The sequence below is a fragment of the Gekko japonicus genome, unplaced genomic scaffold (genome assembly GCF_001447785.1).
Source record: "Gekko japonicus isolate JY-2015 unplaced genomic scaffold, Gekko_japonicus_V1.1 scaffold665, whole genome shotgun sequence".
Lineage (NCBI taxonomy): Eukaryota > Metazoa > Chordata > Lepidosauria > Squamata > Gekkonidae > Gekko > Gekko japonicus.
The window spans coordinates 452,657-470,826 of record NW_015170294.1 but is presented as its reverse complement, the minus strand read 5'-3'; the positions used below and the strand labels follow the sequence as shown (position 1 = coordinate 470,826).

The 18,170-nt window shown below is 40.6% G+C and overlaps 1 protein-coding gene across 1 annotated transcript in view; it reads right to left on the bottom strand.

The window, feature by feature from the left end:
* Positions 1–18,170, bottom strand: part of ASCC3 (activating signal cointegrator 1 complex subunit 3) — a 409,581-nt gene that overhangs the window by 204,787 nt on the left and 186,624 nt on the right. Inside the window, exon 13 of the mRNA XM_015417908.1 lies at positions 6,624–6,758. Coding sequence (XP_015273394.1) covers positions 6,624–6,758 — 135 coding nt within the window. The remainder of the gene's footprint in view (positions 1–6,623; positions 6,759–18,170) is intronic.

The following is an 18,170-nucleotide window of genomic DNA, read 5'->3' as shown; positions in this document are numbered from 1 at the left end:
GGAAAGAATTAGTAGGCACATAGATGAACAAAACCTATTGAGGCAGACTCAGCACGGTTTCTGTAAGGGAAGATCTTGTCTCACTAACCTGTTAGTGTTCTTTGAGGGGGTGAACAAACATGTGGACAAGGGGGATCCAATAGATATTGTTTACCTTGACTTCCAGAAAGCTTTTGATAAAGTTCCTCATCAAAGGCTCCTAAGTAAGCTCAAAAATCATGGGATAGAAGGACAAGTCCTTTTATGGATCAAAAACTGGCTAGTTCATAGAAAACAGAGAGTGAGTGTAGGTGGGCAATTTTCTCAGTGGAGGGTGGTAAGCAGTGGGGTACCGCAGGGATCAGTACTTGGTCCACTGCTTTTTAACTTGTTCATTAATGATTTGGAGATGGGAGTAAGCAGTGAAGTGGCTAAATTTGCGGATGATACAAAGTTGTTCAGGGTGGTGAAAACCAGTGAGGATTGTGAGGCACTCCAAAGGGATCTGTCAAAGTTGGGCGAGTGGGCGTCAACATGGCAAATGGGGTTCAATGTGGCCAAGTGCAAGGTGATGCACATTGGAGCCAAAAATCCTAAATATAAATACACGTTGATGGGGTCTGAACTGGCAGAGACTGATCAAGAGAGAGATCTTGGAGTTGTAGTAGATAACTCACTGAAAATGTCGAGACAGTGTGTGACTGCAATAAAGAAGGCCAATGCTATGCTGGGGATTATTAGGAAGGGTATTGAAAACAGATCAGCCAATATAATAATGCCCCTATATAAATCAATGGTGAGACCTCATTTGGAATACTGTGTGCAGTTCTGGGCACCACACCTTAAAAAGGATATTATAGCTTTGGAAAAAGTGCAGAAAAGAGCAACTCGAATGATAAAAGGGTTGGAACACTTTCCCTATGAGGAACGGTTAAGGCGCTTAGGGCTCTTTAGCTTGGAGAAACGACGACTGAGGGGTGACATGATTGAGGTTTATAAGATTATGCATGGGAAAGAGCAGGTAGAGAAAGAGGTACTTTTCTCCCTTTCTCACAATACAAGAACCCGTGGGCACTCCATGAAATTGCTGAGCGGTCGGGTTAGAACGGATAAAAGAAAGTACTTCTTCACCCAAAGAGTGATTAACACATGGAATTCACTGCCACAGGAAGTGGTGGCAGCTACAAGCATGGACGGCTTCAAAAGGGAATTAGATAAGCATATGGAGCAGAGGTCCATCAGTGGCTATTAGCCACAAGGTATAGATAGGGACTCTGGGGCAAGTGATGCTCTGTCATCTTGGTGCTTGGGGGGGGGGTCAACAGTGGGAGGGCTTCTAATGTCCTGGCCCCACTGGTGGACCTCCTGATGGCACTGGTATTTCTGGCCACTGTGGGATACAGAGTGTTGGACTGGATGGGCCTTTGGCCTGATCCAACATTGGCATCTCTTATGTTCTTATTTCCCCTTAGGTTTTCTAATGTATTAAAAGATCACTTGATCTCCCCACCACCACAGGGCTCAGCTTCCCATTGATGCTAACAAACCAATGTTGTGCCTTTCCTGTTCAACGCACTAACCTAGTCTGCTTCTCTCTGAAGACTGATACTCCTGTTCTACAGGTAGAACCCATAACCCCTATCTGAGGAGGTAGCAGTTAAACCATTTCCTTTCCCTCTGTCAGCTCCCCCTCAGAGACTGGCAGTTTCTGGTTTCTCTTTTAAACCAAAAGGGTACAAGGGGGATTGCCAGATAAAGGATAAAAGGGACAGACTTAGCCTTGTCAATCACAATCCCTAATCCTCAGCAGTGGATTGGGGGGGGGGGCAAAATGATATTCCTGAAGAAAGAAAAGCAGGGGCACTAATGCACTTTTTATTACCTTGTACATGAACTCTATTCCCCCAATCTTTCTATAGGGATGTTAAAAAGGTAAAGGTAAAGGTTCCCTTGCTTGAAAGCCAATCGAATCAGACTCTAGGGTTGCGGTGCTCATCTCCGTTTCAAAGCCGAAGAGCCAGCGCTGTCCGAAGACGTTTCCGTGGTCATGTGGCCGGCATGACTAAACACCAAGGCGCACGGAACGCTGTTACCTTCCCACCGAAGTGGTACCTATTTATCTACTTGCAATTTCTTGCTTTCGAACTGCTAGGTTGGCAGGAGCTGGAACTAGAGACAGGAGCTCACCCCGTCTTGCGGCACCCAGGTCTTGAACTCCTGAACTACTGACCTTCCACAGCCTGCAGTTCAGCGTCTTAACCACTTGAGCCACCGCAGCTCAAGTTGTTACTGAGTTGTTTATTTGATAGTTGTTGATCTTATCTATTTTAAAAGGCAATGTGAAGGAATGCCCTCCACCCAAAAATTATCCTCAATATTTTCATTATTGTGACTGCACTCTGTGGTCCCAACTGGAAACCAGCAGCTGGCAGAAAGGAGGTTGTTGAAGGAAGAACTCATCAAGTTCCAAGCAAATTCTTTGTTATGCCAATGAATATGGTTGATACAGGTCATTTTATTTTATTTATTTCATTTATAGCCCATCTTTCTCACAGAGACTCAAAGTGGATTACAAATTGTTTGTTGCTTTTCTGTTGCTCTCTCCTTCTTGCACTGAAAGTTAGGGGGTGGATCAGCATTCATACCCAACTACAAAAAAGCTGACAACAGTTTACCATCCCACACTCTGCTGATATGTCCTAAAAGAGAGGCAAATAGCCAAACTGGTAGAATCAGAAGTCTTCCTTTAGGACAGAAAGGTCATCCCAAGGGGTGAGGGAGGGAGAAAAGCAGAAGTTATTTACCTCAGGACACGAGGAAGCAGCTCTTTGACATTATGGGCAGCTCTTTGGATGAGCTATGAAGAACTAACACTTTACCTAAGGACTCCATCTTATCCACAATGGAGAGTAGCCATGAGAACTAGAGAAATGCTGACTTTTAAAACTACTGCTACCCCAAGCAAAGTTAGCCTGTCCTAATTAAACATTCTTTAGGATGAGTTCGGAGTGTAGGGCAATGGGACTGTGTTGTCACCTTTTCTTTGTTCCTTTGCTCAGCCTGAAAGGCTTGAACAGAATATGCGGAATATTTTTATTCACTTATTAAACTTCCATATATTTTGAGTGCTTTAAGCCTGCTCTCTCGAAAAATATCATACCTATTCACTCTTGCTATCTAATATGTGGTAACGGGTGCTGTCCCAGGAGGATGATAGCTTAAATCTGAAAAGTTACAGTAGATTGCTCCCATGCTAGCTTATGGAATGAAGCGGGCAGGTGCCACAACTAGGCAGAATCTTTAAATGGCAATACAGAGTGCTAGATGTGTGACTCTCTAGTAGGAGATAACTGCCTAAGTTGCTAGTAGCAGTTGGTGGTACCCAGTTTGTTTCTGGCAACTTTGGAGACCGAGCAGAAGTGGCAGTGTCACCAGGTGGAGACTTGAGACAGCTGTGGGGTCTTCCAGCTTCTCAGGGACTGCCCAGAAGGAACAGGAAGGACTTGAGAGTCTACTCTTTCACATGTAGTACCAGTGGATGTTCTGCCAATTTACCAACAACGTTTTTTCCTGAATTAGCAAGCCTCACTTTTCAGTTTTTAAAGCACATCTCCTGAGTAACTGTAAATCTCTCCTCTTATCTCAAGCATCTATGCATGCCTCACAGACCCCCTGCATTCTTCAAGATCTTCCTTTTATATCTTTAATGATGTATAGAATACCTAATGGCTATTCATTAATACTCTTGTTTCCCCATTTTTAGCCTCACAACAACCCTGTGAGGGAAAGGGACTGGATTACGGTCACCCAGTGAGTTTTATCTTATGTGAAGTTTGCTATTTTCACACACCATAGGTTTTTACAGCTTAGTTTTTATAATTACCAGGAAGCCAAGGACAGACACTTTTCATAATTGATCAAAATCTCCATCTGACCATGGAACAATTAAGGTGAGATATCATCACAGTTAAGAACACACCATTAACCACTCTTTGACAATAGCCACTATGGCAGGGGTGGCCAAACTGCAGCTCAGGAGCCGCATGCAGCTCCTTCACACAGTTTAATTTAATGTTAATAAAAAGCAAATTTGTATATTTTTCATAAAAACGTGTATGTAATACTTGTTCATGTCTTATGGCTCTCAAACATCTGATGTTTATTCTGTGTGGCTCTAACATTAAGCAAGTTCGGCCACCCCTGCACTATGGGATAATTTCCCCTTCTCCAGCTCCATAAATGTTCTACGCCATCATGACAATGATGGGACTGGAAACTGTAAATGGATCTTCTATGTGTACATTCATTGAAGTACTTCATTCCATTTGGCAAATTCAACAATTCTGTATTTTGCAGCACTCTACAATTTTTTAAACCAATGCAGTTTTGTCACAGGGTGTCTGTTGTGGGGAGGGGAAGGGAAAGGAGTTTGTAAGCCGCTCTGAGACTCCAAGTGAAGGGCGGGGTATAAATCCAATCCCTTCTTCTTCTTTGTTACTGCTGTCTTACTGAAGCTCAAAACCCCTTCCCCCTAAAATGTATTGGTATCTTTCTTGGTAACCAAATGAGATAATCCTTATTTTTTTCTTCTTATTCATTCACGCACAGAGCATTTAAAAATAAGCAGGAAGCAGAAGAAATCATTACAAGATTGCAACCTACAGAGGCTTAGAATTTAAAGTACAAAATTCAGAGGGGGTAGAAAATGAAGAAAAAAGCTGTTAAAAGCAGTAAGCTGCTGAACTTTTAAACAAAGTTTTATCTGAACCAAGTATTTGATATGCTGTGCTGTGCATAAGTTCTGTTATGATAAATGTTTTGCATAACTGAGCCATAATTTTGATAGGAACTACAAATGAATCTTTCCTGCAAACATCAGCAGATGAAAACATCTTTTTTTGTTCTTGCGTCTCACAGGGCAGTGAAATAGTTCCATTAATTATCACTAATGAGAGAGCAACCTATGGGTTTTAGTAACAAACTGTCACTTATGGAAAATAATATTAATGTTCTGGTAATGTGTAAATGTTTCTTAACAGATGGGTTTTAATTAGTGTGACATGTCATGAAGTACCAACAAAAAGATAATAGTGAATACAATCAAATCCCTTGTTGGAATATCATCATCATGTATTGTATTTTATTCTGCTGCTATAAATTAATGATGGATAAATTATGTGCTCACAGTGAGAGAATGGGGGAGAAACGATTAAGCCAACATATAAAGTTGAGTGAATGAATAAGCCATCATTGTGTTAGCCCTGGTTCCACTGGGCGACAAGTATGTATGCCCCAACCTGCTTAGTCCAACAGCTGAAAGGCAACTTGTACACCAGTTCAGCCCGACTTCTGAGTAAACCTGGGAGACACAATGTCAGCATACAGAGGTCCAGTGTAGATAGATCCACATGCTCTACTCCACTGGGGATAGATCTGAAGCTTGTACACTTGCTAGATGGGTTAAAGTTTCTTTTCACCAATTATTTGCAGGGTGCCAAAGAACGAGTTCCTGCCTTAAGCAAATCACCATTGTGATAACAAATAACAACAACATCAAACAACAATCCCAACAAACATGGGGGTGGGGAGGCAAAGTTGATAAGAGAAAGACAAGTACATGAAACTGAGGGTAAGGGCGAGAGAAGAATAGCAGAATGGGCAAGTCTTGGTTGTTCCGAGGGTAGGCTTGCAGATGGTGTTTTCACCTGCTGGACACTTCTGCTTTGATGTACAGAGTTTATATCTAAATTTGTTGTATTCTGCAATCTGTAACATATTAGGTTGGCCTGCCTTCTGTAAGCCAAAGGACATCTTTGGCCCCAACCCCATTGTTTGGACCCAATCCACTGGGTGTTTTTTTTTACATTAGCAATAATCCAGAATACATATAATATTGCTTTTAAAGGCACTTCATGGTAAAACTACAGTTTTCTTAGTTTTTGGTAAATCCATTTTGTATTAATGTATGCCATGTTACAGTCTGAAGAGGTGATTAAGGCACAGAACAAGGGCTTAGATATACATAGCAGGACCCCAATTTTATTAGGAACAGCAGCCCATCATGACACACTACAAAATCCTTTGAAATTAATTCCATTCACCATTGGATTTCAGAGATAAATCACTATGCAAAATTTGATGGGAAAAAATAGTAAAAATATCTTGTTGGGTGTGAGGAGTTTGGTACAAATGCATTTAAATGAGCAAATAAGGAAATAAAATAGAAGTAGTGCTTTCTATTTTTTACCTATTACCAAAAAATTTCTCTTATGATACATCAATATTTTAAAATACAGGCTTGAATCCATCAACATTTTCCACAGATAGAAGGAACTTCCTTGCTTCCCCTGTATTGTGACAGTCTCAAATGCCTCCTATAATACTGCTCTGGGTGGACAAGGGACCCCCCTCCCCACAAACAGGATGGGAGGTGAGTTTCGGGTCTACAGCAGAAGGAGGAAAGTGGTAAAAATCATCTCCCTTTTAACTGGGGATGCCGAGGATTGAACCTGAGACATTCAGCATGGCAAACAGATGCCCTACCACTGAGACACAGTCTTCACAGAAATCCTCTGTTGAATCCAAGCCACAGACTCAAGGGTTTATCTCTACATATATAATTAATCATAAAACAAGTCACTTACTTGTTTTTCAGATTGTCCATAATCTGCGCCCTGGGATGGCAAAAAGTAGCAAATGTGGCCATTATTTTTGGCTTTTTCACGAAGAGCCATAGCAGTCCGGACAGTGGCATTTCGAGCATGAACGAAAACCATCACCTTGAAATAATAATAATAAAGGTTTTATAAGTCTGTTAAAGTAGAAAGTGGTTCAATAAAACGCCTACTAAATTAAATATTTGGACTTAACTATGATACTGTTCTAATTCAGAACTGAAGAGTGCTCACCTCCTCGGCGGATGATTTGCCCTGCTCACTAATTGGAAGGCAAGAGTTCTTTGCTGCAGCCACTTTGATGAGGCAGCATGGATGTGTTTGCTGCCATAGTGGCTGAGGCAAAAATCCTTAGATGGGGGTATATGTATGAATTAGAGTTTGTATGCCTGCAATAAACCAGTGAACAGCATGGGTTTCATTGATACTAAGCTATGCTTACCTTCTCTGTGTAATACAGTTAGAGTTAATATAAAGTATATCAAAAGGAACATACTGCTGGTGCAGCCTTCCTTGTCATGCTGTTTAAAATTCTGAGCATATTATAAAACTATAAACTGAACTCATCCATTCATATTTAAATTTTAAACACACTGAACATTAGAAAGCCAGTGTAGTACAATGGCTAGAGTGTTAAACTAGGATCTGGGAGAATCAAGTATGGGATCTCACTCTGCTATAGAAGTTTGCTTAGTGACCTTGGGGCAGTCAAAAACTCTCAAGCTTAATTTACCTCACAGGATTGTTGTGAGGATAAAATGGAGGAGAGGAGTATGATGCAAATCACTCTGGGCCTGGGGTATAAATGAAGTAAATAAATAAATAAATAAAATTTACCACATTCTGTCGTATATAGTTGGGATTTCTTCAGTTAAGGTTTTTCTTTTTTGGGGGGGTGGCCCACTAGAACTATCCTACACTGTGGCTGGTACCTTGGTTAGCAACATTGATGGGGGGCATTTATTATGAAATTCATTATAAACAAATAGATGCAAAAAAAGAAAATACATTTATACAAAAAGGAAAAACTTAACAAAGAAACAAAACAAAGCAAATTACAGTAATTATTGGTGGATGTTCCCAAACATAATATCCAACATTCATGAAACTTCTCTGAGGAGTGAAAATTATTCCTTTGAAACTTCTGATATGATGTCAATTTTGTAAGTAGCACAATATGCCAAGTGAGCTTAAATCGGGTGCTACTAGACAGGGTTTCTACCTTTTTCCAGTTTGCAACTATTGCCATCTTTGCAGCTGCAAGATCAAAACCAGCTCTATACCTTAAGGGGCTACATGCTCTTTAGATAACCCACTGAGGTAACCATTGGTTCTAGAGGAATATTGCCAGCTGCCCAATATCTCATTGACCACCCTTTCGACATTATGTAACTCAGTTTGATTCTGGGTTATGTCCAGAAGATCAGCATTTAACATTTTTGATATTTCTATATATAATTGCCAATCTATGAGGAGTTAAATATCACTAAAATAACATTTTGAAGAATTTTTCTTTTAAATTCACATAAATTAGTTTAGAAATAACATTACTCCATATCCATTACTATTCGTATGTATTAATACTAATACTCTGATCCTTTTCACATTTCTTGGTATAGTTTAGAGGAGTTGTATCTAGATATGATAAAGAATATATTTTAGCAATGCTGCCACCATATTGATTTCTGGCATTATGCCAAATACTAATACCTAGAAGGTATTATCACTAAGGTCCAATTAATTAATTTACTATAAACTGATTTTTTACCCCACATATCCCTTCCTTGGTAAACAGTATTGTGACTTCTTTCAAAAAAGTTTTAGGGAACAGATGCATAAAAATTCTGAATATCTTGAATAAATGTTTAATCAACACTAGATCTTTCTTCTACATTCTGGCTCAACTTAATTTGCTCCTCTTGGTTATTTTGTAATGTAGTTTACACTGGAGTTTATACTGTATTTTATTTTATGTAAATTGTCTTCAGGACGCTCTTGCAAACTGGCAGCATAAAATTTTAAAATAAATTAATGGATTTATACTTTTTAATGCTTTGTGATGAACCACTCACTTTTCCAAACTGGCAATATAAAATTTAAAAATAAATATATATATTCACACTTCTTATTCTTCACAATGTGCCACTCACTTTCATAGGAGCAAAACACCTTCAGCTATGTAAATGAAGTAGTAAATCTGTATCTGATCACATCAGAGTGCTCATATGATGAAATAGCCCACAAGGCAAAAAAAATTAAAATCCCATACGTAGAAAATTAGCACATCAAATACAAATGATACCCTAGAACCCCTTACAAACTGTCTGAGGTAGTATAATCTGGAATCAGTTTTACAACCTCATCTGCTGTTTGTGTGAACTAAGCCTAAAACTTAGTACCGAAGTCTGAAAAAGAGCAGCTGATGCAAAAGAGGTATAAGGCATACACTCAGAAGGGGGACACACTGGTATAAGCTAGTGGTTTGGGCAAAATTTTAAATTACAGAACAGTGTAAAAACAACCCTCACAACTTAAAGAACTGCATCCTGGATGCAGCTGAGAACTGATTTGGGAGGTGAAGCCTTGGCTTGGGGAGAGGAGGGACTTCAGTGGGGTATAATGCTATAGAGTCCACCTTCCAAAGCATCCATTTTCTCCAGGAGAACTGGTTTCTGTCGCCTGGAGATCAGTTGTAATAACAAGAGATCTCCAGCCACCACCTGGAGATTGGCAAACCTAGTGCAAATCTATATATCTTTTTCCCAAGTATGTCCCCTATCTAGGGATATCTAAATCCACAGATTGGGATCACACTTACCCAAAACAGGGGTGGGTGGTTTTTTTTTGCAAATTTGGGTGATGCCCTAGGTTTGCAGAAAAATCTGAAAAGTAAAAGAAAAATACACCAGGGGTTTAAACTCCACCCATATTAAAAAGTGTTATCTGCACATGTACAGACAATGCACTTGTCTTTCTCTTCAAAGCCGTTGGCAGCTCTCCAGGCCTGGCTGCCATGGGGCCAGTGTCCAGTGCCGCAAGTTTCTTGTGGGTCCCCACTTGTCTATACACTATTAGCCACATGTGGCTGTGATCTGCAGATAGCAAAATCTGTGGATTGGGGCCATACAAAGGCTAAAGAGATTCTTTTGCTCACTTGGGGTACTCCCGTGGTGTATAGAAAAATCTTATATAAAAATACATACAGGGATTTAACGCCCCCCAAATAAAGTTTTATTGTCTGTGCATGCACAGACAACGCATGTCAGGAAAGCACTACAGCCAGGCACTGTGGCAGAGTAGGATGTCGGCTGATGCCGGCAACCACTGTAGGCCTGGTGGCAGAGGACACTGGCACTCACTGCAGGCCCCGCTGCAGCCACTGTGGGCTCAGGCATGGCAGCAGCGAACACTGGCAGCTGCTCCGAGCCCAACAGATGAGGAAGCAGGAAGCTCCTCCAGACACTGGCTGCCAGGCTCAGTGTTGTTCAGCAGTGGAGGGGGATATGGGATACCCTCCTGTGAGCATAGCAGGCCTCCCACTTGCTATTCTCTAAAGATGACTAAAGATGGAGAGCAAACTTAAATTTTAGAGTTTTGGAATATAACTCCTACAACTTAACTCCATCTGTCTGATTGGACAGCAACTTCAGAACGTCACCAGAAGACTGAATGTTAGTGTTTATTTAAAAAAAAAAATCATCCCATCTTTCTCCAGAAAAAGGACTCAAGACAGCTTACAATGATTTTTAAAATACATTTCAAACAAGATTAAAAAGAGTTAAAACCTACATACAAAACACAGTAAAAGTGATTCAAATGGTCAGAGATAATTTGTTATGTGCTGAAACTAAGCCCTCAGAACAACAATCTGTCTACTAAGAAAACCCTTCAGAACAGATTCACCTGATAGTCAGGCCTGTAGCCAGGATTTTTTAAATAGGGAGGCTTTTAAAAAGTTGGGGGGCACTGAAATTCATGGCCTCCCCACCCCTTTCCCCTAAAAGCATTTAAAGGTTTGCAGCTTGGAGTGCAGGCGTGCGCGGCCTCCCTTGTCTCTTCCCAAAAGTCAGGGGCCTTGGGAGGAAGTCAGGGGGCTGGGCCCCGGGAGGCCCCACTGTAGCTACGGGCTTGCTGATAGTAGTGCCAGAATGCCAGTAATGAAGAGCCTTTCTGGCACATTTACAAAGGCCATTTCACAACATGGGAGCTACTGCAGAAACATCTCTAGTTTATGCAGATAATAATCATGCCTGCATGTTGACACCTTAGATAGGCCTTGGTTTGAGGAACACAGCAGCTGCACCAGAGTGTATTAATCTCTCTGCCCACTTTCTTAACATCACACATAATTTTAACAACCAGTAGCACTCCTTGAGTTGCTCATTTTTTTCTCTACCCCAAGGCCACACGTGAAAGCTCCACTTTCTCTTCAGAAATGGATGTGGAGAAAGGAGACATGACCAGCTGCAATCAGAAATACAAGCTTATGCTTATTGAATGTAAACATTTATTATTACTTCATGGACATGATTAAAAAGACACATACAAATGGCACTGCTTCAAAGCCTCAAAATACAGAACTCCCAAAACATATCCTTTTCTTCCAATCACTTGGGTGAGCGCATAAAATATCACCACAGACTTAAGAGGGTTAACTTAGCCTGTCCTAACTATGTCAAGTGAATTTTTATTTCAGTGGCTAACCTCTATGCATTACATTATGCAAATAAGTTGGGAAAAGCAATTTGGAAAAGAGAAAAGTGGTTCCACAGCTACAAGCTGTGTAATTAGATCTGTACTCTGAAGTTCAAAGCTAGCTCTGGTGTCTCGAGAGCTGAGAGCTTGTGTAGCTTTTCTCAGAAAAAGTAAGCTTTCAAATGACAAAATATGCAAGCAAAGCACAAAGCAAATGTCTCCAGGTTAACGCTACAGGATTTTATGAATATCTGGGAAAAAATTGGTAGCTGAAAGTTTTTACTATTCACGATATATATCATAAAGGTATGAAGAACCACACCATGATGATTCTTGAAGGAAGAAGAGCCAGTTTTTAACTAAAGTTTCGAATAACATTTAACTAGTAAAGGGGTTTTGAACTCATTTGTTATGAGGGCTGGATCTGAAATAAATGAGACCTTGTTGGACCAGGCCATGTGTGTCATAAAATGTAATGCCAGGTAGCGGAGATATAAATTTTATAAAGGACACAAATACAAAGGGTTTTTCCCCCTTAAAATAAAAACATGCTTAAAACATTAACACTCTTGCAACATTTTGTTTATTTAACAGTGTCTGATAACTGACACCTCTTGCTCTGAATTACTGCATCAAAATGTCTGTGCTGTTGCAATCTTGAGTATGCTGTTCAGGTGTGTATCTGTAAATGCAAACCTACAATAATGCAGCAGCAGCAGCAGAATTGGAAGAAGCAGCAGAAGACAGCCAGTTCCACTACGGGCATGATAGAAGCCCTCCAGGGACCTGATCTGGCCCCTGGGCCGCATGTTTGACACCCCTGAACTAGTATATGTCAAAAGTCAAAAGCCAACAGTGGATTTGATTACTACTATGCACAAGCCTACTTATACTGCATTGTGCATGGAGTGGGAACGAGCTTTCCAAACACTTGGGGGGGGGGACACACAGTGAAACACTATCATAGTCTTTAAACTAATCTTCATGTCATCCATGGGACAGACTCCGAACATCCAGGTGATTTTTGTTAAGTGGCCATCAGTTCATATGTATACAACCTGAAGTATAGGAAGCTTTGTCTTTGGATTACTTTGAATCAGCCCTGCTTGGAAACATGAAGACCATTGTGAGATGAGCTCTCTAACTAATATAGCTGTAAGGAGTCAGGCTGTTTTTTATTTTATGTTTTTAAAACAGAGATTAATTAAATGCCTCCATTAGGAATATATGAATGAGACTGCTCATTATTATAACATTGTTTTTTAAAGTTTTGACCAGTTCCCAGCTGGTAGTTTTTAAAATGTACTCCTGGCCCAAGTATTTGTATAGGATCAGTGCGGAGAATCTTTTTATAGCAATGGATCGTCTTAATTATGATTTTTTTACCAACACAATTCTATAAACCATCCCAGCATTTAATGTGTAACTCTTAAATGGCTATATTCATTTCTGTCAGGGAAATCCTACTAGCAATTGCTTTTGTTTCAACATGGAACCTTCTCAGTACAATAGTTCTCCAGTCTGTTCTTCTATTATTCAGTGCTTCTACAAGGAGCTATAGAGCAGGATTATCAGTAAATTGCTATCACTGTACAGGTCTGAAAGTAAATCCACAGAAATTATTAGCCATTAAAGTCTTTTAGTAGCTCATCTGTTGAAAGCCTAAGGCTTTGAACAGGAATAAGCACCTTCCATGATAGAGGTTTCTCTACATGTGGAGATGTGTGTGTAAAACAACCTGTAGTAAGACAATATAGTTGGAGTACGACATGAAATTTATCGCTGTAGGGTAAGGAAAAAGTTACCTGTCCCTTGCAATATTGTCAGTTTTTTTAAACGTAGCATTTTGGAGAGCAGAATACTTATCTCTCCATGACCTACTTCCTCTTCAACAGAATGGTGCCTGACTTCACTTTGAACCTTCCTACATCCAATATTGTACAACTCTCACATAGACCCCAAAATCCTGTTACCATGAAGTTCCCTAACCACCTTTGGACTCTGAAAACTTTCTTCCAGTCATATATATTTGACCACCCACAACAAGCTACTTACAAGTTACTATCCAATTTCATTTCAGTTCTATAAAACAGCAACTGATAACAAGGAAGCAAGACATCTTTATTTCCTGTTCTGTATAAAGTTTCACTCTCGCAGTCCAGATTTACAGAACTGCTCTTGCTCCTTCAGCATCCTTTGAAAGGCAGCATTAAACTGCAGTAAGCAGTATTTCAGCCACACTACACATCTGACTTGGTACTGGTTGCTACACCAGTCAAATATCAACAATACCCTACAGATCCTGAAGTTTATTTACCACAGTGAAATGAACTTATGTTCTAACCAGTTTCATTTAAAGTGCTACTCTTTGTTTCTTCATAAAAGCTTTCTGGAAAAGCTTGCCAGAGCAGAGCTAGTATATCACCAACAATAGGATGCCAGAATACTTTCTAGGGGTTTATTATATGATAAGATAGTTTTGCAAGATATCAGCTGCCGATCAACTGAGAAGTTACAACCAGAGCAGAATAAATATATTCCAAATCATTCTCCTTTTGTGTATGGAAATTTGGCGCACTAATGCTTTTCCCCTAAGCCTTCAGCAATAATGAAAAGAAAGATTAGAACAACTTTTATGTCAGAAAGGATCAAGGCAGTGTGGAGTTCTAGATCAGAAGGAGCCCTTAGGTTAGTTTCAAGCATTTATATACCACAGATTATTTATCATAACTTGACTATTTGTTTGTTTGTTTGTTTAATTTGTATCCCGCCCTCCCTGCCAGGCAGGCTCAGGGCAGCTTACAGAGTATATATAAATATATGAAAACAGCGAGATACATTAAAACAGTAATAAAGTTAAAACCACAACATGTGCAAATAAGTGCTAGCAAATATAGTACTAATAAATGATGGCAGCGTTGTCTCAGCATCTAGATGGTCAAACTACCACCACCGTCTGAGTTCTTGCCAGGGTATTAGATATTAAGTTGGTGCTGATGTTGGGGAGCCAGGGCCTCGATGTTAAAAGGCGGCCCCTAATCAAAGGCCTGGTGGAAGAGCTCCGTTTTACAGGCCCTGCGGAATTGCCAAAGGTCCTGCAGGGCCCTGATGCCATCCAGGAGCTCATTCCACCAGTAAGGGGCCGCCACAGAAAAGGCCCTGGCCCTCGTCACCGCTAGCCTGGCTTCTTTAGGACCTGGGAGGGCCAGACAGTTTTGGGACCCCGATCTTAGTGCTCTCTGGGGAACATGTGGGGAAAGGCAGTCCCTGACCATATAGGGCTTTAAAGGTAAGAACCAGCACCTTGAATTGAATCTGGTGGGCAGCCAGTGCAGTGCTTTTAGTGCTGGCTGGATGTATTCCCGCACAGGACGACACAACAACAGCCTTGCCGCTGCATTCTGCTCCAGCTGCAGCTTCTGGATTTCGGACAAGGGCAGCCCCATGTAGAGAGCACTGCAGTAATCCAATCTGCGTGGATCACTGTTGCCAGGTCATTGCATTCAAGGAAGGTAACCAACTGCTTAATCAGCCGTAGATGGTACAAGGCAGGCTTTGCAGTGGCTGCTACCTGGGTCTCCATCGTTAAGGACGCATCCAGGAGCACTCCCAAATTCCTACGGTACTGGCACCAATGGTGCCCCATCTAAGGTTGGAAGTAGAATCCCTAACCTTGGTCCACTCCGACTCAGGCACAGGACTTCCATCTTTGTTGGATTCAATTTCAGTCGACTCAATCTAAGCCAACCAGCCACAGCTTTCAACGCCAGGTCCAGATCTCCCGGACTAGAGTCTGACTGGCCATCCAACAACAGATAGAGCTGGGTGTCATCCGCATATTGGTGACAACCCAGTCCATGCCTCTGGGCAATCTGGCAAGGGGCGCATATAGATGTTAAACAGCATTGGGGAAAGCATCGCTCCTTGGGGAACTCCACAAATTATTAGGTGCCTTCCAGATAGCTGCTCCCCCACTGCCACCTTTTGTCCCTGACCCTGACCCTGAAGGAACGAGGAGAGCCACTGCAAGGCAAACCCCTGAATCCTGGCGTCGGTGAGGTGGTGGATTAGTAGTTGATGGTCGACTGTGTCGAACACCGCCAACAGGTCTAACAGCAACAACACTGCCATACCACCTCGATCCAGGTGCCTCCGGATGTCATCTGTGAGGGCGACCAGGACCGTCTCTGTCCCGTGGCCTGGTCGGAAACTGGATTGGAAGGGATCTAATATGGAGGTGTCATCCAAAAAACCCTGCAACTGGATCGCCACTGCCCTCTCAAATTAGATACTGGCTGGTAGTTAGCTAATTTGGCCAGACCGAGGGATGGTTTTTTTGAGGAGAGGGCGGACTGTTGCCTCCTTTAGTGCACTATGAACAACTTATCTTACAGCTGAATATGTGAACTAACTTCACTGAAAAGCTTTGCAAGTTTTTTTTGTAGTATCTGATTTCTGATTGCTCATTTATATACACAAGTCATTATTTAATGCTACCGTGGATCAACTTGTATAATGCTCCAAACTTCAACCTTTGTATTTTCAGATACTGGCATTTATTAAAAGAATTTTCATTCTACCCTTTTCTGAAAACAGACTCAAGGTGCTTTGCAATAATAAAAACATGTGAACCCCATAAAATTAATAAACACATGTAATTACAAATTAGGTAACAGTGTCAAAAGCCTTCCTGAATAATGTCACCTTGCAAATCTTGCAGAATCACCTCAAAGTGTCTGAGAATAAGTGCTGTCACATAGTTTATCAAATAAAGACTCACAATTCCCACCAGTTCCCTCTGAGATTCTGCTGAGTTTTAACACAGTTATGCTTGATAGGACAGGGGTTTTGTTTTGTATAGTGGGAAGAGGGAGACAGATGTACTCATACTTTTGCATGAACATGCAAAATAATACATTTCTGCAGTCCTCAAGTCAAAATTGGAGTTTGACCATTAACACACTGGCCTGGTGAACATTCACTTTCTTGCCATAGCCTAAATGCCTTCACAGAACATTTACAGAAAAAGACTCTTCAATCTAAACTTGTTCCACAAACAAACCCCATGGGTCAAGAAAACAATGTTATCTGGATTTTTCCATGGGCAGTTCAGTAACAATTGCTCTGTCAGTTAGTGCTAAACTGTGGAGGGGCAGGATTAACTGAAGGGGGGGGGGAGGAAAGAACACTGCTTAAGTCTCCTTCCATGATTTAATGTCCTGGAAGCAGATCAATGTTAAGGAGATAACCTACACAAAAAGAAATCACAGGTGCCCCATTCATTTTCACACAGACAGCAAGACTTCACAGACTTCTTGCTGTCACCTGTTTCTGACCTGTCACATTTAGTTTGGCCCCAGCATATAGTTACTCCACCTCCCACTGACCAATGAATGAAAAACAAATGGTTAAGGGGAAGAGAACAGTCTGAACCTCCATAAGGAAGCATACCTCATACTCCAAGAGCTATTGATGTAGACCAATGCAATCTATTAGTTATGGAATTACTTCATTACTCTAAGAGAAAAAGTATAATAAGGAATGCAAGCATATGGTATACAAACATCTCATCTGCATTCTTTTTAAATTTACTTCAGAATTGAATCAAGCTTTTAAGTTAAAATAAATCATGAAAGCTGATTAAAAATGAAACATGTGTGCAAGGGACAGAAACAAATATTTTATGTCCTGTTATTTGTGCTAGAACTTAAATGTTTGCACCTCTTGAATTTAATTCTCATTATTCAATTTCTGCTTAATTTTGAGACTGAAATAGAGTTGAGTAAATCTTTAATCTTACTTTATAGGGGAAAGCCAAAATCTAAATGCTAAAGCTTTTAACTTATAGGGCAACTTGTGTAGTTCCAAAGTATGTTGTGTAATTTGAATGTCATGCTACATTTTTTTTAATATGAAGAATTATGGAGTGTCAGCAGGCATGACCAGTGGCTGAGCAAGAAGAAGCTTGATGGCTCTTTATCACCAGAGAATGAATTGGGGATACCTCAGACCAGCTATGCCCCCAAACTTTGTGGTGCCACTGACTCCTATCAAGCCCATCCTGAGTGATTTGGTGCCATCCACTATCCTAGATGTTTCACCCCTCTCCCCTGAACAAACACTAAGAATCCCGCTACAGATCCGTGCTTGCCAGTTCCTATTCTCTACTTTCTTCTGTTAACGAAAAAAAAAGCAGGATACAAATGAAATGAACAAACAGTTTCTGACCTGTCACCTTATCTTTCATTGCAAGGTTTTTACTTAGAAGACACTGGTATTTTGATAGTACAGATATGAACAGCTTGAAAGTTTACAAGAGGAGGAACATTTTCACTACGACGTGACTACTTGATACTTTACTGACTCCTACTGGTAGATAAAAATTATTCTGAATAGTTACTGACAGCAAAGAAATACCAATGTCTATTTTTGCACCAAAATTAAGCAAAGATTAAGTAGCACCTACAACTGTCAATGGGCTTGGGAAATAATTATTCAACATCAATTTCTATAATTAAAAACCCATACACCCTAAATTGCTTTTCATTTTTCTTCTCACAATGTACATTCCTAATCCATACAGTAAGTTCTGCTTCTGGCCCCAGCTATCGTCTCAAAAATTCCTTTGCTTTAAAGATGGAGTCAATCTGCTCTCTTTTATCATTAATTTTAAAGATGACACTTTCTGGGATCACCCAGCGATATTGTATTCCGTTTGCCTGAAGAAATGAGATTAATTCCTTGTAGCTTTTCCTCTTTTGACGGATTTCAAATGGGATGTCTTTTAGAGTCTTAATATTTGTATTCCCACATTTCAGTGGA